The sequence below is a fragment of the Calonectris borealis genome, chromosome 15 (assembly GCF_964195595.1).
Source record: "Calonectris borealis chromosome 15, bCalBor7.hap1.2, whole genome shotgun sequence".
In the NCBI taxonomy this organism is placed as follows: Eukaryota; Metazoa; Chordata; class Aves; order Procellariiformes; family Procellariidae; genus Calonectris; species Calonectris borealis.
The window spans coordinates 4,140,647-4,166,582 of record NC_134326.1 but is presented as its reverse complement, the minus strand read 5'-3'; the positions used below and the strand labels follow the sequence as shown (position 1 = coordinate 4,166,582).

Here is a 25,936-nt window from a genome sequence, read left to right as displayed (position 1 = left end):
TTCTGAACTACCTGGTTGGATTTAAAGTCCCGTTTCTCTTCTGGGGCTGAGCAAGTATCAATCTCAACCCTTACAGGTATTTTTTCCATGTGCATCTAGTCCCACGCAGCCCTTCATAATCCTCCTCGAAACAGGAGGATTATGCCTGGCTTTAGGAGATGAACTGCTGAGATGGAAGTTTCTGTGCCTGATATGACAGGGACGGTGTAGCCGGATGGACAGGTGGACAACAGCTTACCCCGTGCTTCCCTGGCAGTCCTGCCCTTCCAGTTCAGTCCAGGGACTCTACTCCAAAAAGCGCCCGCTGAGCGTCCCAGTTACCACCTCCCAGCCCGGTGCACTCACTTTGCCGTGGCACTTTCTGCTCCAGCCTTCCCGACGCGACAGACGCTGCCGTCAGTTCACCCCGCAGCTCTCCCGGGGTGGCTGACACAGATGCCGAGCAGCGCCTGCCTCCGACAGCCGGCACCGCTCCGCGGGAAGGAGGAGGGAGCCGAGAGCAGCGCCGGGGGCAGAGCCACTGAATTAGAAGTTTTTCAACATACTGCTGCACTATTTAGACAGGCGTTTTAAAAAGGAGCCGTGCCTTCACAGCTCGCTGGCAGTCACTGTCTTGTGGAGAAGGGGGAGAGACTCCGTCTCGCTTTCCTCCTGCAATCCCCAAGGAAGCCGAGCACCTCCTGCCTGTACAGGCAACCCAGCAGGTCCCTGTCCCCACCAGGCATGCTCCCCAAACCCGGCACGCTGCGGCTCTCCTGAGCCGGGGGAAAAGAAGCCACTGCAGGCAAGTGGAGATACCCTGCACCTAGTGGAAATCTCAGCCTTCTCTCCCCTGTTAAAGTCAGGCAGGAGCTGTGACGCTGGAATCCAGTACCCCGGCCTGTTCGTGTTACTGCATGCTGGTGCCTGAAGGCAGTCTGCCTTGCAGGGCCCGGGGAGGCTCTGCCTTGCCCTGACCCGCTCCCACCCGCAGAGGACACCGCGAGAGGATGCACGTGGCTGGACGCATGCAGCACAAACATCGCTCAGTCACCTTTTTTCCTCAAAGAACACGTGGAAAACTTTTCTTAATGACTTTCATACACAGACCAGTAATTTATTCCAGAGCTGCGGCGCTGCTGGGCGTACAGGCTTCCCAAGGTGAGTATCACCTACATGGAAAATGACAGTGGGCAACGAACCCAAACACCCCTTCTCCCCGTGCTGACAGATACTTTCCCAGCGGTGGGACAGCAGCAGCGAGCTCCTCAGGACAGGAGTCGTTCCTTTTCACCAGAGATAACTGCCTTCCTGGCTGTTTTTCACAGCAAGAAACAGTTCTCAGCATGACACATATCACCTGATTTCACTTTTCCCTCCATGATTCAAATAACTTAGCTTATAAAGGAGGAGCTAAGAACAGTGCATTAAAAAATAAAGAACATCTATGAAAGATGGCTTTAAACCGTGACAGGGAAAATAATTCATTCAAGAAGCAAAGGCCAACCCCGATCAATGATTCAGGACCCTGGAGGCCGCGCGATGATGATCCATCGCCTTTGCCCTGACGGCACCGCAAGCCCAGAACAGAGGAAAGAGCGTGCGAGCGGCAGCAGCGTTGTCCCGGGCTGCCCCTGGCTCTGCTGCCGGAACATCTAGCTGCACTTTCAGGGAGGCAGCAGGAAAAGCTTCCACAGAAGATGGTTTTTAAACCGTTTCGTTTAGGGACATTTCCTTTCAGCACCTGAAATATCCAACTCTCTTTGCCGGAGAATTCCTCCTCTTTTTCAGACTGTAGTTTTATACAGGGGATCACTTTTGACAGGAGCAGCAGAGGGAAATTCAGGACAGAAGTCACCTGCAATCCAGTTTTGTAAAGGAGATCGCTCTCAGGAGGTGCCCAGCCAAGCGCTCGCTGCCTTTACCAGACCCACGTACGGGACAGGAGCAGGGTTACGCTGTGACAGAACGAAGCACATAGTGTCACACACAAGACACACACAGGGGCACACCTAGATGGCACAAGCAGCTCTTGGGCGCAGCAGTTGCTGTGAACACCCACGTCCTTAGCCACGTGCTCCTCAAAACTTCCAGGGAACCATGCTGGTCGCAGGGTCTACGTACAGCTCAGCCTGCCGTTACCTGCCTGTGACAAATAAAAGCCCTGCCACTTCAAAAAAAACCAACAAAAGAGGACCTGGACCCATGCCCGATGAATTTGTAACCACTTGGCCACTTGTGGAAGACCTATGTCCTCACAACCAGCCAGACGAAAGCCCCACAGGCTGGCCTGCTGCACCGTGCTCCACTATCCCCCCCTAAAGAGCCAGAGAGGAGTTAGGATCCCTAGACCCCGCTATCTCCCCTGCTGAAAGCCAAGCACTGAGTTTTGGGTCGGAACTCCTCAGTCCACCTGAAGTCAGGCAGCTCAACACTCCCACTGCTGTTGACGCTCCCCGCACCGCCGCCTCCCCACCACGGCACGCCAGGCACTGCCCCTCGCCTCCTCCCATGGCTGCACCAGGCCCCCTCCTCACCTTCTTTTATGCCCCAGCCAAGGTGCTTCAGGCTCCCTCTCACTTTGCAGGCAGATCACTCGCTACTCTCTGAAGTCCCCCCCGTCCTCTTCAAGGGGCTAGGCTGACTTACTCTGAAGTGGAAGCGGCTTCCAGCACTTCTTGCTAGGGCTGCTGGAGGGAGCTCAGTGTCTGAGGCAGTCTTGGCCCCTTCCAGCCCCCAACTTAAAGGAAAAGGGAAACTCACAGGATGAAGACTTGTAGTCTTCCCCAATAGCTTCTCATAATTAGAAGACTGCCGGAAAAAAATAATCCTGTCCTCCTTCCTAAATATCTGAGCTGTCTGAACAAGGCAGCTGTAAAGTTTGCCTTTTCTGTCCAGTTGACTACACACACAGGGCAACAGAGAGGAAAAAGGAGAAACAGATAAATACACTGTGGCAAGGAGACCTCCTTGGAAGACTTGGCTGCCAGAAGCAGCAGTGGGCAACCGCTGCTCCGAGTCTAGAGCCCTGAAGGTGAAGCCCCACTGCTACTGCAGATCACAGCAGGACTTCCAGGCACCTCCTGGGCGTGCAGCGGTCCCACTCTCACCTGACACCAGGTACCTTCTTTTTGCGTGCGAATGAAGCGCAAATTCCACAAATCCGCTGCCACTACAGCTGGCTGACTGTTCCACCCCAGGAACCCTCACAGGCAGTTAGCGTGATCACATTCTCCATCAAAGGCCAGGACAGCAAGAACTCCGTGTTGGACACTTTTCTGCTTTTATTTTAAAAAAATCCAGAATGGATCCAGTAACAGTTTTATTATCAAGGAAATTGTTTTACCATAAGCAGAGAACAGACACAGGATGGAGCAGAAGGCTCAGACAAGCAAAGTATTAACTTCCACGTAGCCTCTTTATAAGAAATAACGTTACAGCTAAATTTGAAGTAACCCCTCTCCTTGAGAACAGGGTACTAACCTAGCTGCAGATCTGAACGCTCTCTAGCAACGCAACCAGCCTTCTCACTGCTGTTCACAGGTCTTATCACCTGCTCACAAGTACTCAGATCCACAAGGAGGGTCTATACAGGTGTTCTCCTCCTCCCAGTTCCAGCAGGACTTCCATCTCCACCCTTTGATTTAGTGACATGGTTTCCAAACTTTGATAGCCGATTTAGTACACCATTGTGTCAAGTATCAGAAATAAATGATCAGCGAGTCCCCAGGTGCCTCAGTGGAATACCACGGAACCAAACACTTAGAACTTCGTCTGGCATGAATTAACTTCCATCAAGTGACAATTTATCTAGCAGACACATCACTAAGTTTATACATTAAAGAATTTTATATATAGAATACTGCAAAAACACAGTAAGTCTGAATTCTGCCCATTGCTGCTCAGGAAGGTCCCTTCTCTCCCAAGCGTCAAGAAAATCGACCTCTTCTTCATACTCTAGTCAAGGCAAGACAGAGACTTCTTATTGCTTCTCTTCCTTCTGATCCCCCGGACTTCCAGAACCCTCTCGTTCGGAGGCCATCTGTGAAAGAGTTGGCTTATTAGCTGTAGTAACAACAAAATGCTTCTCCTAGACATTTTTTTCCTAGCTAGCTGCTTAGGTTAGTTCGAGACCGAGGAAACCCTTCCCTCAGTGAAAAAGGTAATTGTCCACTGGAGAATGGAAACAATCTTCATCTCCGCATGACTGCCACCAAGAGGGAGGAAATTATCTTCCCGTTATTTACGCTTTCCCAGTGGACATAACAAGCTTACACTGCAGCACTGACCGTTTTCAGTTTGACATCAGAAAAGCAGCTTTCCACAGTAAGGAGAGCTTAGCACTACCAAGGTCACCTGGGCAGAGTGCGCCACTTCCACCCTGGGAGGCTCCCCTGGACGGGTGAAGGGCCAGGGCTCAAATGGGTGGGCCCTCCACCGGGAAGGAGATTGAGAAGAAAATCCCCGGGGCCTTACGGCTGCAATTTTAGGCAGACTGAACGGGAAGCCTGTTCTAGAATCATCCTTCTCTTTGGCGTCCCGACTCACCCCTCCCCATCTGAGGGCTATAAAATGGAAGTGACCGTGAACCTACCTTCTTGTATGCCATTTCAAAGAGTTTCAGGGAAGCCTGCTGCAGGCTGGTTGCTGCCTGCCTGATGTTTTCTCCCGTTTCAGTATCCTTACGAGCCAGAAGTTCCCTCATTTTAGCAATTTCTTCCTTTAATTTGTTGCACTGCAAGTAAGTCACAAACACGATGAAATCCCGCACTTCGTTCACAGAGAATCTTGTTCCTGTTATTTCACCCACCTATTGGCCGCAACAAAACTACCTTTTTTTGCCAGAAGCCATAAAGTTAAGTCTCAAACTGAGCCACACGGTCTGCAGGGACTATAGGACTGCGCTCAGTTCCCAATGGGCACCTGTCCACTTCACTAACTGTGCCACAGTTGGCATTAATCGGTCCCCTCGTTTGCCGTCTCAGCAGAGGCGCCAAGGACAGAAAGCCCCGCGGAGACTGAACAGCCCGCCAAGGATGAGAGCTGCTCTCCCTGGCACACCTCACCAGTCAGTCAGTCACCCCGGGAGCCAGGGTAAAGGCAAAAGAAAGCTGGTTTTCATCTATATTTAAGGCATGTCAGAAAGCCAACGAGTACGGCTGTTCACCACCCTGTTTAATCCCTTTGTTGCACGTGGGAGAAGGAGCAGAGAGGCAAACAAAAGCAATACGGTCTCATGCCAGCCCCTGTAGCCATCTGTCAAGCGCTCCACACAGTCTGGCATTTCTCCGTCAGACTGGCACGCTGCTGGAGAGGCAGGCCTGGAGCAGCGAGGTTACTGCGGGACGGCTGTACCGGCACTGCTTGCTCAGCAGCGTTCGCAGTCAAAACGTGGGCAGAGCTCTCATTCGGACCCACAGGAAGGGGAAGGCGATCGATGCCTTCTGTGCCAGGCCACCATCCCCACCCAGACCTTGCAGGCCTTGCTTCTAAGCACTGCTACCCACTTTGCCTTGGTATTCCCCAAAAGACGTTACAGGGAACGACAGCCCTTGCAGGGAACAGGGATTTAGAATCTGTGCTCCTGAGAGAGAAAAATCCAGCAATCATAATCCCAAACACAGAGACGGCCAATATCCATCCTAGAGAGAGGGGCTGGGCTGAAAAACAGCATTTAAACTCATCAGAGGCTACTTACCAGTGAACTATAATCTTGTTCCCTCAAACGCCTCACAGAGGCCCTAGGAGCCCTTTTATTCTGCTTCTGAAAGTTGTTAGCTTGAAGATTGTGCAACGTTTTAAACTTGGCTTTTGAATCTCATAATGCAGAAATTAAACTGTCACTTAGAGTGGTATGAAAAGCATTCTTTTGATGCTAAATATCCACTTCACTCCAAAGATAGAAGAAAAATGGGAGCTAAGTGGATACAGTGATTTTCATTGCCTCCAAGTTCTCGGGTGCTGTGTTTGTACTACTGAGGCTGCCGGGACTGCACAGCAGCTTTGCCTTTGTCCCTCTGCTAATACGCTGTAGGCACTGTTCGTAATCTCTAGCTTTTGAGCAAAACTCTCCTCTCACACAGGCCACAGTACGGTTCTTATCAAATCACCGCAAGGCTAAGTCAAGGACATAATTCATGCAGAAACCTTTCATTAACAGCTTCCCAGGCTCTTAGATCTTCAGTGACACTGAACTCGCGCTTTGAAATAGGATATTTGCTATTATCCAAACCATGTTCTTCTAAGTATGTCCTTACATCCTCCCATCAGCCACGCTCATCCCACTCATCAAGTGTAAAACCCACAGGAGTTAGTTGATGACGGTGCCATCTTTCCACAGCATGGAAATCCACACAGAGTCGGTGCCACTGGCCAGAGCCAGGTACGAGTTAAGTGAGAATTTGAGCAAAGACGTAGTAAGGAATCTTACCTCCTTTACTGTTACGGGATCAGAAACTACCTACCTCATCTGCTGGCAGCTGATCCTTGAACTCCTCCATCTTAGACTCTGTGTCATGGATGATGCCTTCAGCCATGTTTACAGCTTCCACACGTTCCTGGGTAAGAGAACTCGTAAGGGCCTGCTGCGTACACCACTGGCACTACCAGTTGCGCGTGTGTGAACTACCAGCTGACACTTCTTTCCCCAAACTGCCAACTTCCATTCTAGCTCCCACCCAGGGTCCTCCATACCGTCGGGGGGGGAGAAGAAATGCAAGCAAACCATTTCTAGATGCATTCTGGCACCAGAAAGCCCAAACAGGCAGTCTATGTAAGGCAGTCCTCATGCTTTTACACTCAGCAAATCCCACTTCCCTGGAAGTAGAAGCAACTAATATAGCACTACTGTTGGCACACTGAAAGAGCCAGCAACTGCAGAGACAGGACAGCGCTCTCCGCTCCTCCGGAAAGCAACAGAACTTTCGGAAAATATTCTTAACCTTTTTCAGCAACAAGGACACCAGAGACAACTAAAATGCTGAGTTGTTTTACTCATGTCCCCTTATTACAAATGCTTGTAGCATCTCAACAGTGGAAAAACCCCACTGTGCTAGGTAAGAAATACCAGTTCCTAGCATCACTGTTGCAAAGACAACCAAAGGGGACAGAGCAGGCTGTAAGTACAGAGGAGCGGTAGTCCTGCTGAGACATAATGCAGTCCCAGTGCCAACATGAACTATTTCACCAGCAACGGTCTCTAGGACACCCAGCCCTCTCCATCTGGAAGAACAGTCTACCTAATCAAGGGTGTGATAATATTCTCAGGAGGCTAACCACTTACAGTGGAAAGCTGATGAAAAAATAATTTTGTTGCTACACCGTGTCTTCACTCTTTGTTGGATGTCAAACTTCACAGCAGGATGCCGAGTCCAGCAGAGTGATAACTCTGTTTATGCATTCATAGTACTTCCATGGCAGTAAAACCATGATCAGAAAGGTATAATGAGGGAATTTTGACAATTACAGTTATGCAGGTCAAATAAAGAGACAGAGAAGTGTTAGTTAAGAAAGCAACCTCATCACCTTCATCTGATAGGTCACTGGGCAGAGAGGAGTTCCACTTCAGGACTACAAACAGGGAAGAACTTATTCAGTGATTTAAGGTGCGAAGTCAAGGAAAGTTCTCAGTGCAGCCTCTTCAAGTGCTAGGCCACCACCTATGCTTCATGGCAATGACGCAGTTAAACAGCGGGACTTTCAGACCAAGGTCTTTAAATGTTCTCCATCTAACCTACAAATGCTAATAAGCCAGTGTTTTGTGGCTTCAGAGCTTTTGGGGCAAGGCAATGCTGCTTCACGTGAATTTATTCCACGCATTCTCTCCTTTAGTCCTCTTCTGATCCCTTCACTACTGAGGGTGAGATTTACAGCGCTGCCTGAACACCTGAGACAGGTTTCTACAGACTACGAGGACACAAAGCAGATAAATTCAGAGTGCCAGTTTCAGCAGTCGCTAACTATATGCTGGTGCCATATCCCAGAGCAGGCCTTCACTGTGTCTGCTTAAAAATCAATGCTCTGTATTTAGTAGCATAATTCATTAGTACTACCCTCATTAAACCAATTAGTTCCAACCATTAATCCTATGAATATCACAGATTCAGTCACTCAACCATGGCAAGTGTCAGTCTTTTCTTGACAAAGTCAGTGAGGCTTTCAAACGTCTCCTGATGGCTTCACCTGCGCTGAGGGCCAATACTGCGCTCAGATGAATATAGCATGCAAGATGCCACAGTGAGATTTTAAGCACTATGGAAAGCAACTTCCCACTTACGAAGGAAGAGGCTGAGGTCAGCTTTGCTTGGCAGGTTCTATAATGTAAGCTTTAAAATAAACTCAGAGAAAGTAGCTTAAGCATCCCTGTACTGCTTCCATTTAAACGGAACATCACTGTGAAAACCCAGCTGTAGTAGGCCAGCTTTAAACAGCCGAGAGAACAGGCAGGTGGACAGTAAAGAGCATTGATGACAAAAACCATTAACTAGAGCTGCAAAGCTGTTTACTCATGAGTAATAGGCAGGTGACTTTGCTTACTGCTGCCTCTGTGTCCCAGTAATTCTTCAGGGAGGAATTAAAATGCTAATCACACAGGGCAAGTTACCCAACCCAAACCCAAGATCCAAATGCCTCCGCATACATCTTCTTGCAACTTTGCAATGTAAGCTGAATATAAGGAAGCAAGCAAACCGGTTAACTGCACGAGCAAACAGCTCAAGACTGTGCAGATGAAAACATACAGCTCCTTCAAGGTGGGCACAGTTAATAGCACAGAATGGCAATAGTCAGCAGGTACACTACTAGCTGGAAGATACCGTAACTATCACATTACCTTTCTTCGCCTGTCTTCCTCTGCATACTTCTCTGCATTCTTCACCATGTTCTCAATTTCATCTTTGCTAAGGCCACCAGAAGACTGGATAACAACTGCATTAGGGAAGAAGCATTAATAAAGAATGTGCTCTCATCTTTGAGGAAAGGAGAGTATTATTTCCCAAACCCTCTCACTGGCAGCAGCCTTGCTCAAGGACTCTGCAGCTGTGAAGACCCCGTGGGCAGTACAAAGACAGCCAGTCTTGGAAGAGGCAGTGATGCTGCTGACAAGATAAAAGCCTGACATCTCAGATCTATGAACTCCCCAGCTCTGCCAGATGCTTCCTGTCCACTGATATGCAAGTCGCTTTGACCATTCTTCAGTTACTCCTCCTGGAAAGTGAATGTGCACACAAACCCCCAAACCAAAGAGGCATTCTAGCAGGTTAAAAATCACAAAATGAAAAAAACCCAAAAAAACACAAGAACAAAAAAAACAAAAACAAAAAACCACCAGCAAAAAACCAACCAACCAAAAAAAAAAATCCAAGCAGAAGGAATTGTTTTACCAGGGCACAGAGATTCCTTTCACTGTTGGAAAGCAGTGGAAGTCTGGTAGCAGGACAAGACAACGTTCTCCACCCAGCTCCTCACACTGCCCTTAATAAGTGAACATAGCGTGATTCTATGGGTAGGCTCTTAAAGGTCCCCTCTTTCTTCCCTCCATTAGTGCCAAAAAGTATAGTCTAGGCTTAAGCTAATTTCTGCAGTAAAGCATTGCAAAAGAGAGGAACAACATCCAGGATATCGCAAAGTCCAAAAAAAGGTATACTATGATTCTCATCAAAAATGTTTGACAACTAATATTGGTCAATGGTACAAAACCCTGAACAAAGACGCACACACGTCCTTTGGATGCAGATCTGGGATAGGCAGTTCAGCTTTATAATTAGGACCATGTTTGCATACAGATAGGCAGCTAAAAAATTCTGGTTGCCTATTATCAGAGGATGGCTATTCAGAGGTAGAAGGCTGCCACAGATCGAAAACCTACAAGGAAATCAAAGTAACAAGCAGTGTGTTTTTGGTAACAAACTTCTGCCAAAAGCCAAGCAGCATGATTAAGAAGAGCATATACCTTCAAGTTGCCAATACAGAGTTAACAGTATTTTTCTTAACTGGAGCATGCATTTGATTGCTCAAGTGGTTGCCTCCAAGAAACAACTGGAGGGCAGTATAAAGGCTTCCCAGTTAGAGGCACAAAAGAGATTTATTTTGTATCAGGGGAATCTACAAATGCTTCAAATTAATTTTCTGAGCCCACAACAGAGCTTTAAAAAATGTCAACCATGTCGTTAGTTACCCCAGACCACCGGGCCTAACATTTCATTGCACTACAGAGCAAAATATACTGACAGCTTGAAGTCCCTAAGCCTCCTGCCATTTAGAGATGTTTCCAGCCTAAATGGATGAAAATGAACAAGGTGGTTACCTGCTGCTTCAAAACTGAACTTCAAGACCTTTGTAATGGAGTAATTGGAAACAGAACAGGGTCTCGGCACAGGGCTGATCTGTTCAGCTGTACTTGACATGCCCTGGATTCAACAGAGATCTTCCTAATTCGATTTCTCCCTTAAAAGCTGGCACCTTCACACAGGCAGCCTCAAACAGGCAGCAATCTCTTCATGTGTTAGCAGAGGGCACTCCCAAAGGAACACACACCCAGGAGCACAGCTCAAGAACAACTTATACAAGATGCTGGATTCCCAAACCCGATTTCTGTCCCTTCAGGGTAGTGTAGGGCAGAATATCACCGCTCCGAGCTCCTCAGTAGCACAGGACACCCCTGTAAGCAGCAGGAGCACTGCTCCACAAACACCTGTATGCCCAACGCCTCTCTGGTGACTGAGGCACAGCTGATACATACAGGAAACCCCAGGAAACAGTCGCACTCTGCTGAAACATTGCTATAGCGATTGCGGCAGACTGCAAGACCAAGAAAGGATGGTCATACAGTGCAAAATGACTTGGAATGTGGTAAAACCCCACCAGCGAGGACTTCCTTGACCTTGGTATAGGCAAATGCTTCATCTCTGCCTAATGTGCAAGGACAGAAAGCATCCATTGGTGGCAATCTCTGTACAGAGGCTAACAGAGAGGGCAGAGTGCTGCGTGTTTACAGAGGCTTTAGTTGTTTAAAATGAAACTACAGGTCAGTTGTCACTTCTCCCTTTCCCTATTTCATTCTGCAGTAACCTTTGCCCTCCTTTCCAGAGGAGGCACTTAAGCTAAGATGACTTCAACTGCATCTACGCTGCACTGGCAACAGATTGCGTGTGCCATCCTGACTCTTAATCAAGTAACATGCATCACAGTGCCCACCTCTGGACTGTGGGATGCCCATCAGGGCAGCACTCCATTACCTTTGGAGTCACCTAGTGTTACCCGCAGTGCCCAGCGTGCTATGGCACCATCGCTGCTCCACACCTTTCCTCCTCATCCCTGGGCAGCATGCCGGAGCACTTACTTTGCTGTTCGCGTCCGGTGCCTTTATCCTTGGCTGACACGTGAACGATGCCGTTAGCATCGATGTCGAAAGTGACCTCAATCTGGGGCACTCCACGCGGCGCTGGAGGAATCCCAACCTGAGAACGAGAAGGGCTTAGCCATTAGCTCCCACACGGACATGAGCTCAGGGTACGAGGCTCCAGTGTTGGGCACGTTGTCTTTGTGATCTGTCAGCTGAATTAACTAACCCTCAAACTGAGTCCTCTAAATGCCTGCTGGCATCATGTGGTGATTAGCAGTATCTAGATTTAACAGGATACAGATTTCTACCCAGAACAAGTGCACAGAAAACACAAGAGGTAGCCCCCAAGTGTGGTTTGGAGGTGACACAGGTCCTGCTTTAGTGCTAAACAAGCCACTCTTCCCCTCCAGGACATGGCAGGATGTTCCATTTCCTCAGTTCTGGACATGACTGACTTTACTGACTACCTCTGAGGCTACCATATTAAAAGTGTGACAGGCAGTACAGCTTCCTTCAGAAGTACAAAAGAAAGGCAAAGCCCTTCCTTTCTGGATGGCTCTTCCTAGCAACAGGAAGTTTGGGCAAACAGTTACAATAGTGACAAACTTTGCCAACACTGACCAAACCAATTCTGCATAGGGAGCTGGTTAGTCAGCCACACACTGCGCACATGAATCCCTGGGGCACATCTGTTCTGCAGCAACAGGGCAGTTCCACAGGCTCTCACAGAAAGGCAGTACTGGGCTAGAAATGGGTTACCCTAGGGACTGCAAGTTAACGTGGAGCCTGCTCGAAGTCTTGTCTTTGCAAAACCAGAGGAAAGGCCCGCGTTCGGGTTACCTGCTGCGCAGGCCTGGTACTACAGAGCTCTTTTTGCAGAGAGGGCCCTTCTAAGTGATCAAGCCCTAAAGCTACAGTAGTCCCTGCGCCACGTAATACTGCTTAGAAACTTTGAGCTCCATCTTAAACACTAGTTGCTCCCCCGCCACTGAAAGGCTGTCCCAGAATCAGGCTATGCCTTTAGAGACTGGTTTTTTACTACAAATAGGGCCAGATGTCTTCTGTAAGATGACTCCGCCCCAACACTGCCTTCAGGCGTCAACCGAAATGGAGGCGGCTTTGAACTTCTCAAACGAGGTCAAGTCTAAGGTCACGAATACTGAGTAGCCAACGTACCAATGTGAACTGGCCAAGAAGCTTGTTGTCACTAGCCATCTCTCTCTCCCCCTGGCATACTTTAATCTCCACTTGAGTCTGCCCATCAGCAGCTGTAGAAAACACCTGTGGAAAAGGAACAGAAAGTTACTGGATAGCTAGAAAATTGCAACACATGAATGGATGCAGTTACAAGCTGACTAAACAACATGGAAAGGAATAAAGAGAACCTACTTTGAAGAGATAAAGAATCATTAAGTGCTTGTCTTTCTCCTGTTCCTTACAAAACACCGAGGCTAGCAACAGCCAAGCTCACTGGCATCTTGTCCTATATGCACTTAAGCACATGAAAACTGGCAATGCCATGCCAGCAGCAGGCTCCAGTGGCAACCAGCCCCATTACCAGAACGTTTCTTCCTGAAGCAGCAGGGCTCCTGCCCCAACCCCACGCCCCAGGCAGAACAAGTGTTATCAGTAAGAGCACACACTAGCAGACCCAGACAAGGCAAAGTGAAAGAAAGGATCACACCCAAGTCTACTAGGGCCTTACAACACAGGAAAAAAAAAAATAATCCCTTCCGAGGTATGCCAACCAAGAAAGGTGGTCTCAAACGGGTGTGGTGCTCAGTTATAGAAGGTCTCCACACAGTTCTTCTTCAGAATGATGTGTTGACAGTTACATCATGGCACACACACTGCAATCATGACCAGGCCACAAACATCCTGTGGTATCTTGGCACACATTAACTCAACTTACCTCCCCTCTTGGGCACACTAATAATCATCAAAGATACTCAGTGGCTGACATCAAATCTGATTTCTACGCTGCTTCTCCTTGCCAGATGAGGAGGAGACAAAACTACCTACTGGGATGCTTTGAGTAGCTTTCACCGGGTGTTTGAGACCACTGCAAAAGACCCACCCATCTGGAGTCAATTTGTACCTGGCTCTTCTTAGTTGGTATGGTAGTATTCCTGTTGATGAGTTTTGTGAAGACACCTCCCAGTGTCTCAATCCCCAAGGAGAGGGGAGTTACATCCAGCAGCAGCACATCAGTAACGTCACCAGCTAACACGCCACCTTGAATAGCTGCACCAATAGCAACGGCTTCGTCAGGATTAACTGCTTTGCTAGGAGCACGGCCAAACAAATCCTGTACAGTCTGCTGCACCTGAATGGAGAGAAAGCACAGCTCGTATGCGGAGTGAACCATTACCATCCAGTGGCCACAAGAACAGGCCAGCTATGGCTAAAGGTTTGTATCTTTATGCTCCTGCTGCCACGTAACCCTGTGGCATGACAGAAATACTAAGCTTCAGGCTTGTGACTGCTCTCTAATGTCCCATCTTCCAGGCACCCTGTTAAATGCAGTCGTCTCAGTATAGACAACCCTTCTCTGGAGACTTTCTTGCAATCAAGTTTGCCAGCTGCAAGTCAGCCTACATCGGTCCTTTCACATAGCCCAGCCACATTCAGAAGGGATCACCCCATGCTTATCAAGCAGGAGTCAAGGCCTGCTCCCTGGGAACTCGTACAAGCCAACACTGGGCAGAACACAGCTGTCAAGGACGGTACAGCTGTGGAGGCAGAGTGCAGGGAAGGTAAAAAAAATGCAGAGCAGAAGGACTGTTCATCTTGTTTGTGTGTAGTAAAGGGGAAAAAAAAAAAAAGGAGGAAATTGTATGAAGGACAGTATTTTCAAACTCTTTATTTAATGGGCTGTTTCACCAGAGAAGTAGATTTGCTTTGTCAGCAGACAGTCTGAGCTGCGTTATTAGCTTTTCACTGCTCTGCCCTTTTGGAAGGATGTGCTCATGATTACAACAGATTTACTGCTGAAGTATCCAGACGGGAATGCAACAAGGTGTCCGCATCAGAGCACAGCTCGGTAGTCCAGTCCTCCACCTTACAAGAGAAGAGCGTGGGACTTTGTTCCCACTCGCAGCTTCCCTCCTCCCTGAGCACATCCGTTAGGCACACATCGGCCAGGTGAGCGTGATGTAAACTGCTGTAAGCAAGCGTCCAACTCCTCTGCACTTACGCCAAGAGACATCTGCTGGGAGCATTCATTACAGAGGAAGACACTTTATGTATGAGCATATAATTAAGTGCAAGTCTTCCCCTCTGCAGGCATGTTTTACAGTACAAAAGAAACATTACTTCTAACCACCCGCTGTACGTTTCCTTGAGCACTGCCCACGTGAACCCTCCAAAGACGGCATGTTCCCTCCTAGCAGGGTGAGGAACACACAACAACGTACACCAGAGAAGGATCTGTGCTGCGTGCAACATACAGGCACTGATCTCGGAGGGAGAGCTGTAACCACAGGCACTCAGGAAAGCATTACGTAAGCTCAAAGCCACGGATGCTGGGGGTTATAAATAGGGCATAAAAAAGTAAAAATAATAATAAAAAAATAAAATCAATATTTAAGTACTGTCTCCCACCCCCAAAGCATACATAATGTTTCAGGAAGGGCTTCCCCACTTCTAGAAGTGTTTTTCATCACTTTATACGTAGCTAACCACGCCATTTTTCCTTTATCCAGCTGGAACAGCAGGGACTTTGGGAGGGTATAGCACAGTTACTTCACTTGAGCTTTGGCCAGAGCAACAGCTTCTGTTTATCTTGTTGCTCTGGTTCCCCTGCCTGGGTGACCTTCTGCAGGCACTAATATCACCTCCAGCCACCAGGCTCATTTAACACTTAGGGAAGAAAAAAAAACCCACCATCAAACCCCAAATCAATCCCAAGCAGGACCATGTGCACACCTACTATCCTAGAAAGGAGCTGCAAATCCCAAATCTTAACAGCAAACAAATAGTCCAAGCCTGACTGATCCCTATGGAATGAGATTTTGATGATCTCTGTAGAGAAGGACAAGCTGTACCCTTGAAGAGAGCAGTGTACATACATGTTCAGCTCTGACTTCAGGGGAGCTAAGCATTGCTACGAACAAGAATAGTAAATCACCAGCAGACAGCGCCTTATCTGCAAGACTGTGCATGTCAGCAGAGCAAGCTTTTAAGTTACCTGTTGGTGCTTATCACCACAGAACACAAGGGCCCGGTATTAGGTAACGAGTGTTTGGAACAGCCAGGTAAATATGCTTGACAACACCCACCCTCACACAGGTAGCTGAATACACGCAACCAGCAGGTAACAGAGCCGTTCTACCTGTGCAGTTTCTCCACAGCTAGCTGTAAGTGCTCTACAGAGGGGAAGAAATCCACTGGAAGGCAAAGATTACTGATAGGTTTTTGTCATTGAAGTGTACCTCTGTCACACACTGAAGTCCGTAACAAGAGAAAACGCCCTGTGTATCTGAACAATACTGCCTATGTTTGGTCCGCATCAGAAAGTCCAGTGGAGTTTTCAACTCCTGATACCTCCCACTTGTCTTTGTAAAGTGCAACTCAGCTACAGCCCCCAGATCCAAGCTGAGCTAATTAAACAGGATGAGAGAGTCCCTTGCCACTGTCTTCACAGGACTACTTAATATGTCTGCTCTGCTCCTTCAGCTGCTGGAGCTTTGAAGTTACCAGATTCCCAACTTTTCCGTTACAGATCACCTTTAACAGTAAGCACCGGCTCGCTGTGCCAGCTTTGCCCGTAACAGAGACATATCTCATACCTTTGGCATTCTGGTCATGCCACCAACGAGGATGACTTCACCAATGTCACTCTTGCTGACTTCAGCATCCTGCATGGCTTTCTGGCATGGCGCTACCGTCCTTTTGATCAGATCAGCTACAATGCCCTCAAACTGCGAGCGACTCAGCTTCATGTTCAAGTGCTTTGGTCCAGAGGCATCCATAGTAAGGTACGGCAAGTTAATATCAGTCTGCAGCACAGAAACAGACACGGAGTGAAAAACAGGAATGGAAAATAAGGCAGCTACATGCAGGCTTTAGATCAAGTTACAGGTTCTGTTCTGCCTGTACCGAAACATCTACGTTCGGTAGATTCGCCTGTTCACTCTGCAGCCCAGTCTCTAAGTGGCAGCAGGCATACTTTTATGTTTGACATTTCAGACACGAGATAGGAGAATTATTTTGTTACACACCTCATGGTTAAAACTGTTAAGTTCCAATTGTAATATTGTGTTATTTTGAGGTCTTTTACTGTTAAGAAAAACAATTTAATTTCTATCATAGCCAGGAGGCAAGAGCTCAAACATTAGAAGTGTCAACCTTAATCCTCTTTGTTTAGCACAACACAGAAGAAAGCCCACCTTCAGAGTTCCGAAAGATTTTGCCAAACGACTAACATTTCATAGAAGGTAAGCTACTTGAAGGAAATAGCTCATGACTGTTTTCTAAATGCAGACAACTCATGTTCCACAGCCAGTCTATTGCCATTTAGCACAAAGTTCATCAGTGCCAGGGACCATAATCCCCACTTTTCACAGCTATTTGTGAATGATCTTACAAATTCACATGCTGGATTTTTAAAGCAAATCTTATACTGAAACCATCTTGTTCAAGTGCTGAGTCATGCTGACATCAAAAGATACTACAAATCAAAGCAATTAAAAACATTAATGCTTTAAGCTCTAGAGATTGAAGTTTACACAACAAGAACTAAACCCATGTTACTGACTAGAGCTGTACATTCACTTTATAAATAGCACAGTCAAAAATATTAGGGGAAAATAGGGCCAAAAGCAAGTTGTTTTCCGTTCACTGCTAGAGTTAAGGAATTCAGTTTTTCCTGGTATGAACAGACTGTATTTGCCAACTCTTGAGCTAGTAAAACAGAGCCTGCTATGTCTCTGGCAGAACTATGCATCCATTGTGACTGGCCTAAACTCCTTGCTATGAGCTCCCCACTGGCCAACAAAAAGACCACCATCAAAAAAAAAAAAATGTTTATTCAGAACCTAGAAATTGGCAGAGTCCCCATTTCAATTACTATATAATTGACCTTAATTTCACTTAGGCAAGACTATTACACCCCCAACTTGCTGCTTCTCCAGCTCCTTATTCAGTAGTGAATAAAGGACATGCTTGAATGCATTAATATACAAAGCAGGTAGAAAAAAGAAAGGGGGTATATGTTGCCCATTGTCTAGACAACTCTTCTATACGCAAGTAAGTAAAGATTCTTTATAGAAATTATTTCTTGTTATTAGACAAATTAGCTGTTTCAGCGGAATGAGTAGCACCAAGGTTTTGGAACTGCTTGCACAAAGCTGCAAGTGCTTTCAGTAACCCAGCAGTACTAGCTGCGGCTAAATTCCCTGATGCCCATCATACTTCTGCAATAAGTTGGGAACAAGGTCACATTCCCTGCAAGATGAGAAAACATGGTGCCAGAAGAAAGGCAAAATCCACCCCCCACTAACATTCTCAGCTTCCAACAACTAACTGTGCTCCTGAACAGTCTACCCTGCTAAAGGGCTTTCTGTTAAAGTGATGACATTTGGCTACACAGAAGTTGGTTCTGCCACCAGGAGAAAAAAGCAGCAATGTCATAGAGCTTTGTAAACAAAAATAATGCAAAAGTCAGCGTATCAAAATGTTTTACTGGACTGCTTTGAACCCAGCCACCTACCTGCACAGATGACGAAAGCTCACACTTTGCTTTCTCTGATGCTTCCCTCACCCTTTGAAGGGCCATGTTGTCTTTAGTCAGGTCAACACCCATCTAAGCGACAAACAATATGGGTTAACAGACTCTCAGCTTTTGCACAGGAGTCATGGAGAGCTTCTCTTCATTGCAGTTCACCTTCCTATCACTCTTGACTGTAAAGATGTTTGTAGAAATACAGCCCGATATGTGCACTTCTGCTGATCTCTCTCACTTCTGGCAAACGTGTTTAGCATTGCAAAAACATCTGCTAGCCCTCTCTGCTCTGGAAGTGATTATACAGTAAGTTACAGATTAAAGCTTGGAAAAGCTGCTACATCACAGAATATAAAGGCAAGACTGAATTAGCAAAGGAGTTCGAATTACACTGCAGTTTCCTACAGCCAACCCTGTATTCTGTGCATCTGTGCTGACACATTCAGTTTGACCACAGATTTTTATTATTAAAAGTAAGCAGACTATGTACAGGATAGTCCTGCTATGCTAGAGGAAAAAAGGCAGAAGTTCCGCTATTCTGTCTTCCAGGAGAGGAATATTCCACCTCAAGAAAACAAGTGTAAGAACTGGAAGCCAGACTAAAAGGTGTCTTTGATACTCTTAAATTTCAACTGTGCCATAGATTACAAACCAAGTCCTAATAATTTCAGAAAATTCCCATCCTTCCATAGAAGTTAAGCGAGGTTGAAAAACAGCATAACACAAGATTGAACTCTGATGAGATACCTTACCTCTCTCTTGAACTCTTTAACAATATACTGTAGCAAAGCCTGGTCAAAATCTTCTCCACCTAAGAAAGTGTCACCATTGGTGGACTTCACCTCAAAGACTCCCTTCTGGATTTCCAAAATGGAAATATCGAAAGTGCCACCACCCAAATCGTAGACTGCAATACTACAAGAACAGATGCAGAAAAACATTACTTTCTAGACAAAGTCGTGTGGCTCAAAAATCCTTCTCCTCAGCAGATGAGGTGTGCAGAATTCATGTAGCCATCCACAAAAGTTAAAAGCCTTCTCTAAAGACAGCAGTAAACAAATTACACAGCGTACGCATTCCTTGGGCACTGAGTCCCGTGGAAGTCTTCTCTGAAAGATGTGCTGCACGATGCTTAACCTTGCCCGTTATTTCAGAGAGGTCAGTTCCTTCTTCTCAAATAAATACACACTCACATCCAATGACAAGGGCAGGGACACCAGAACCATTACGAAACACGTTTTTCAAGACGTGAGGCTTTCACAGCACTATAAGCTACATCAGATTTACAAAATCTGCAACAGAACCCCTGCATTTATATAACCACCCTTGACAGTGACAGAAAGCTGAATGCAGTCAGGGAAGACACCACAAGCTGTGGAAACCAGGCACCAAGCCTCAGCTGTACCTCTTGTGCTACACTTCAGCACCAATGGTGACAGCCTCTCACTCAGTTGTCCTTAGCCACACCTACCACTGCTACCAGTAGTAAGATAATCAAATTGACACTCAGCTTTAATCATTAAGTTGCAGCTGCAAGTTATGAACCCATTTTCTTTAACAAATGTGGTTGGCATAGAACAGAGGTGACATTACATAGCACTGACTCAAGGCTGCGAATCTACTTTGGCAGAATTCCAACCAATGATTTTAAAAACCAGAAAGCAGAAGACGCATTTACAAAGCAAATTACAGCATGCTTATTTAAGACAGGGTAGGTGTTATGAACAGGCACTTACACTTTGTCTTCAGACTTGTCCAGACCATAGGCAAGTGCAGCTGCTGTTGGTTCATTAATCACCCTCAAAACATTCAAGCCAGCGATCTGCCCAGCATCTTTTGTAGCCTGAGGAAAAAAAGAGGAAGAGTGCTGTCTACCGAGAGAAACTAAATGCAATTTATAAGCCTGTATATAAAAATCTTACAGCTTGATGAATACCTGTCTCTGAGAATCATTGAAGTAAGCAGGGACTGTGATCACAGCATTCTTTGCTGAATGTCCCAGGTAATTTTCTGGAGGAAAAAGGAGACAAAACAGAAAGTTATCCTTGTAAGATATGAATACCACCAAGTTATTATTACGTAGTTTGAAATAATTTTCCTGAACTAAGAAGAGAACAGGCTTGCTGCTCAAGAACCCGCTGCTTTCTGGGAAGATGCAGAGGGAGCTGTGGAGAAATCAAGTCCTTCCACATGACGTGAAATAGTTTGTAGACTTCTGACAGAACAGCAAAGCACCTCCACAATTCAATCAGTAACTGGATGCTGCTAGTGAGTGAGAATTCATCTGAGAGCTTAACTTGTCTTTTTAGCCTGCAAGACTGAAGTTGTTATTCATTTCTTCGGAGTGTTCGACATGTGTTGCACTTAAAACTTACTCATTTTCGTCCTGTTTACAGAGTCTGCTGTAGGAAACATTTATACGGTACAAATAGTGTAGATATACCACCTTTAGAAGTGTTTGAGACAGCAAGTCAGGAAAAACATGTATTACACCCTAATTTAAGGTCACAAAGTCCTCTCTTTCAAAAAAACAAGAGAAGGATGTAAAAAAATACAGATTCAGACCTGCTAAAAAATAAGAATGTGCATGATGCAGTGAGAATGCACAGACAGGATTTATGCCTATGCATTAGCCCTGCACAGACCTTACACACTGCATTATTCTGTGTTGCTTGCAAAGCCAGATCATTCCATAGTTGAATTCATGTAGCATCCAGGGCAAAAAACAACAGACCTACAGGAAGCAGACCCTTGCTTAAGGCAGAGGAACACCATCCTCAGAGTAAGTCAGATTCGTCACATCTAGATGCTCACATACCACATACTCATATTTTACTCTTGGGTGGAGCTTTAGCAAGTGCCCAGGACCTAACACTGAAAAAAAATAATCTTTGGATGAAGCTTCAGTAACAACCTTTAGTCTGCCGTCCAAACACTTATCGCTGGATGCACGACATTTACCAAACGAGGCTGTGGAAGGCAGCTACTATTATCTCCATGTATTATACTCAGTTTCCCTAGAAATCCCATTAGGAATTGAAAAGGAGAAAAAAAAAAAATTTCTCCAGGCCAATGTATACTTTCCCCTTGTAAAGATTTAAAGTCACCACTGGCTAAGAAGCTATTCATTCAGCCCAGAAATCGGGTCCCTTGAACACTCCCTTTCTTGCTACATATCTAGCAGCTGAATAAGACCAAAGCCACTCAAAACCCTGGCTGCCACAGCCCATGGTCAGCTGCAGCCCAGGAGGCACAAGGACTGCAGCTTACAAGGAAAAGGAGCTCCCCCTTCTGAGTAAGTGTGCATTCAATTCAATTAAAATTGAGTATTAACTCAATCGGTATTCAACTTCAATAAGAGTATGTTTCAAGCAAAGCACTAATATCTTGCCAAAGATCTGAGACAGAGGTAGGCACTGATCTTCCTTGAGGCTTAGTAACAGCCCACCACTGCACCCCTCCACGATCTGCCCCACACAAGGGCCCGTTATCCAAGGATTCCCGTACCAAAAAAGTACCTTCCTGGCTGCTGCACTTCCATTTACCATGGCCCAGCACCAAGGTCACAGTTGTGTGCACAGACGGCAAAGACCAAACTGTACCAACCTGCAGTTTCCTTCATCTTCATTAGGACAAAGGCACCGATCTGGCTTGGAGAATAGAGTTTCCCATGAGCCTCTACCCAGGCGTCACCGTTGGAGGCACGGACAATTTTAAATGGAACGTTCTTACTAAAAACAGAAGAATTCCACACTCAATTTTTGTAACAGCATACAGCACAAAACCCCTACAAAATTAGTATCAGCAGATGAACATTTACGAGTTCTAGTCAAAGAATACTGAGCTGGCCAAGAGTAGCCTCAGATCCAGGGAGTCCCAGAAATACCAATGAACTACTACTGTTTTTAATCAGCTACATCATTTAATCACAAGCCTGAGGTATGAACATACAGCTTTGACTGTAACGCCCCCAAGAACGAGAAAAGTCTTCACTGGTAGATGCTGACCATTCTGCACAGCATCAGCAAGGCTTTTTCCTTCTTCTCTGAAAACCTTAAGATGATCAGCAACTAACGTAGCAAAATACAGCTTGGCCCTCAGAATATAAGCAATGAAACTTTGAGACATGAGGGCATAACTACTTCACCCAAAAGAGGGTTAACGTGTCATGTTACACATTTATGCATTCCTGCTGGTAGCGGAATTGCTCTCCACCCTCACTTACATATCCTTCTTCACTTCAGAGTCATCAAAGCGCCGCCCGATGAGACGCTTGGTAGCGTAGAAGGTGTTGTGTGGGTTAGTTACCGCCTGCCGCTTTGCTGGCATTCCAACCAAGCGTTCGCCATCGGCCGTAAATGCAACAACCGAAGGTGTTGTCCTGGCACCTTCAGAGTTTTCCAGCACCTATGTAAAAAACGTAACAGGGTGCCATCAAAAAACATTGCCTCTGAGAACACCGATTTGGACATTCAACTTCTAATAACATTACTGCAAGCCAGTATTCATTTTTTACTTACTTTCGCTTGCTTTCCTTCCATAACTGCCACGCAGGAGTTTGTTGTACCCAAATCAATTCCAATAACGGCACCTTTAATTGCTTCTGAGCTGTAAAGCATATTATGGGAAAAATAAAATTACTCTAAAGGAAAATAACTAGATAGCAAAAAAAACTTTCTACCCTGAAGACCGGACAAAGTGATTTTTCACTAGACGTTGAAGCAAATACAGATTGTATTCTGACCTAAGGTGTTCTCTGACTCTTATACAGGAATTTAACCTTCTGCCTCTGTTTTCAATGAGACCACTTATAGGTAAATCCTCACTTGTTTAAATAAACATATAAAATATTATTCTTCACCAGAATAATCTTTACTACATATATTCCCAACATCCCTTAAGATTTTGACATAAAATGAAGTCCTAACTAACTCCGTCCCTACAGAGACAGGACTTGTTTTGGGTTACTTCTGATGTTCAAACTTGTTTGAAAACATCCACCAGGAGGCAAAATGCTAATAATAAATTGTATTGGTTTATTTATCATTGCCTAGCATGAAGAGAAGAATACATAAAGATAACAAATTACTCAACCCATGCAGGGTTCTCTGAGCCAGAGTCAAAGATAACCATCTTTTTGATCCTGAGGAGCAACAAATTAATTTAATTCTGAAAAATGGGAGTGGTTCTTACACAAGACAAATCTGAACCTCGTCCTCCTTTCTAGGAAGACTGTGTTACCGCTTTCAAGGCTAAAGAAAACTCCTGAATCAGAGTTTTGCTTTATAAACAAAGCCACATTCTGGGATGGAGAAAGCATACTGAAGGCAGAGCCGGACCACGTTTATTACCAGGATATCACCTTCTCACTCCCTAGGATGCCAAGCCGCTCTAACTCCAGTTGAAATAACAGAAAGCAATGACCTTCGAAATGTGCAACTGCTCGGTTTCTCTGCACTAACCAGAACCAGGCAGCTTTCCTAACAAACAGATTTCCCATTCTGTGTCCTGAATCAGCATCAGCCACAGAACATCTGACTAAGTTACACAACTAACTGCTACTCTTTTCCCATTATCTTGCAACAAGAGAAACAAGTGATTAAAATGCATGAGCTGTTTGAAATAAACTTTATCTGCAGTGAAACGGAACCACACATCACTCTTGTTTCATGCCAGTGTAAAACAATTTGTTCCATCAATGCTGGGGTTTTTTTTTTGTTTGTTTGTTTGTTTAATCAAACAAATCTCAACAATCCACATTTTGTGGATGCTGCTGGTGGTGGGAGAAGGGGGGAAGAACAATTCTTAAAGTTCCCCTGGAAAAAGAAAAACAGAGATAAAGAAACAGCCTTAGAAAAGTTATATGCATAGGTTCTAGTTTTGTCTTGCTGGTTTCGCTCCGTTACTCCATCTCTGACTCCAATAATCAGTTCTGGTATCAGGAGGAGAGTAAATATAAATATTAAACAGCCAAACATGAAGAAAACAAGGAAATACTTACGCATATTTTCTGCTGGATGCTGCTTTGAGAACATTTTGACTGAGGCCATTCCAGAAGGTCTATAAAATAAAGATGTTCTAATGAAAATTTAGTTTTAAACATTAAGTGATCTTCAAGCCAAGACTTTCAAAGGTAGACAACTTCTGAAGCGACACGGTCCTACTACAATGTTTTATTTTTAAAACTTTAAGTGCAAACTAAGGAAGAACTTGAGAAAAACGCAATCTGCCATAAAAAACCAATTACTACCCTTATTCATCTGGCATAACCCTGATTTGTGTTACCAGAACTGAGGTATTTCCCTCATACAAAATAGTCTACGAAAATGCTACCAGGCAAAAGACATTTCAGTAAATTAACCCCGAACCTTCAGCTTTCAATGAACAGCAGCAGATAAAACATTAACCCATTTCTCAAAGCTTTATGTGCTGTCAGCAACAAATGACCTACTACATCCCTTGAACAATCCACAGTCGAGATTTTGCAGCAACTCTTAATTTTTTTTTGCAGTGACCATAATTTTGCACGTGCAAATGACTATTATCCCTTCTTCTGTTTCGAGAATGAGTTTTTAACAAAACACCTCAGTACAGACAGGACCGCGCCAACACACGAGTATTTCGCTAATCCTCCAAGACCCTTGGCCTAGCCGCAATCCACGGGCGGATGAGGTGCAAGGGCCAGGCCAGCACCGCCTCTGGAACAGTCGCAAGAGACGGCGACGAGCACGTCCAGCGCGGATGGCTGCGGGGTCCGGTGCCCCTGCCTGCTCACAAAGCGCCTTCAGGAGCCCTTCCCAGCTCGGTCTCCGCTGCCATTTTCACGCGGCGGGTGAGGAATTGAGCAATCTGCCCATAACCCCCTTGAAAACAGACCCAGGCTTAGGGAACGCGCCCCCGGTGCGCTACGCCCCCTCACCCACCGGCTGCTGCTACGCCCCGCGCCGCGAGGAGCTCTTTTCTTCACAAAACCTACTCAGTACCTGAGGCACACCGACGGGCCAGCGCCACGCAGCGCCACACGGACAGCGGCCCCCCCCCCCCGCCCCCTCGGCCTCTCCCGGCCCCCCCGTGCCCCCTCAGCCCCCCCCGGCCTCCCCCGTCCCCTCAGCGCCGCCGACCCCCCCCTCGCGCACCTGCGCCAGCCCGGGGGGCGCGGGGGCGGGGGCGCCGCGCGGCAGGAGCAGAGGGAGGCGCGCGGCGGCGCGGCTGGCGCTGAGCATGGCGGGGCGGCGGCGGACCGGGCCGGCGGGGGGACGAGGGTGCGCGCGGTGCCGCGGCTCTTCTGGAAACCTCCACCCACGTGGGCCGCGGGGGGGTGGGGGGAAGAGCGCGCCACAGGACCCCCGGCGCGGGCTGTCCCGATGATCGCCTGATCCTTCCGCTCGCTTTCGGCGCTCCGTTCGGACACCAACTCCCGGGGCACGGTTGCGCGCTGCCTTTCCGAGACCGTGCGAGAGCCCGCTACCTCGGCCGGTGCGTACCGGGGCGACACACGGGCGCCGAAGCCGCCCGCTATGCACCGGCACGTCCAGGGACAGCCCGGGTCCTGTGGGCGGCCGCGCACTCAAGGTCGGACAGGATAAAGCGCAGGGCGATTGCAGCGGCCTTGCGTCAGGGCGGGCGGCGCGCATGCGCTGCTCTCGCTGGGACACCGCATGCGCGGCTGTCCCTGCCCCGGCGCATGCGCGGGGAAAGGTCGCGCGCGGGGCCATCCTACTGCGGCTGCGCAGGCGGGGTGGGGGGGGCGAGTGCCGCGCCATGCGCGCATGCGCAATAGTGCGCGCCGCGGGGTGTCCGTGCGAGGGGCGGGGGGCAGGGGGCAGGCCGCGGCCGGTCCCGGGCCTGCTGCACCGGGTGAAGCGAGCCCGGTGCCCCGGAGCGTGGGACAG

The 25,936-nt window shown here is 47.0% G+C and overlaps 1 protein-coding gene and 1 non-coding gene across 2 annotated transcripts; both read right to left on the bottom strand.

The window, feature by feature from the left end:
* Positions 1–3,245: 3,245 nt before the first annotated feature.
* HSPA9 (heat shock protein family A (Hsp70) member 9) lies at positions 3,246–25,644 on the bottom strand. Its single transcript, XM_075164072.1, has 17 exons — positions 25,181–25,644; positions 24,046–24,104; positions 22,565–22,652; positions 22,270–22,451; positions 21,651–21,775; positions 19,981–20,054; positions 19,781–19,887; positions 18,797–18,959; positions 18,033–18,125; positions 16,111–16,320; positions 13,419–13,646; positions 12,497–12,601; positions 11,318–11,435; positions 8,810–8,904; positions 6,444–6,536; positions 4,574–4,714; positions 3,246–4,021 (listed from the first exon to the last, which is right to left on the bottom strand). Exons 1-17 carry the CDS (start codon positions 25,265–25,267, stop codon positions 3,962–3,964), a joined length of 2,028 nt encoding a protein of 675 aa, XP_075020173.1. The 5' UTR covers positions 25,268–25,644; the 3' UTR covers positions 3,246–3,961.
* LOC142088981 (small nucleolar RNA SNORD63) lies at positions 13,095–13,165 on the bottom strand. The gene has a single exon (XR_012676072.1). It is a non-coding gene; the product is annotated as a small nucleolar RNA SNORD63 (small nucleolar RNA).
* Positions 25,645–25,936: the final 292 nt, after the last annotated feature.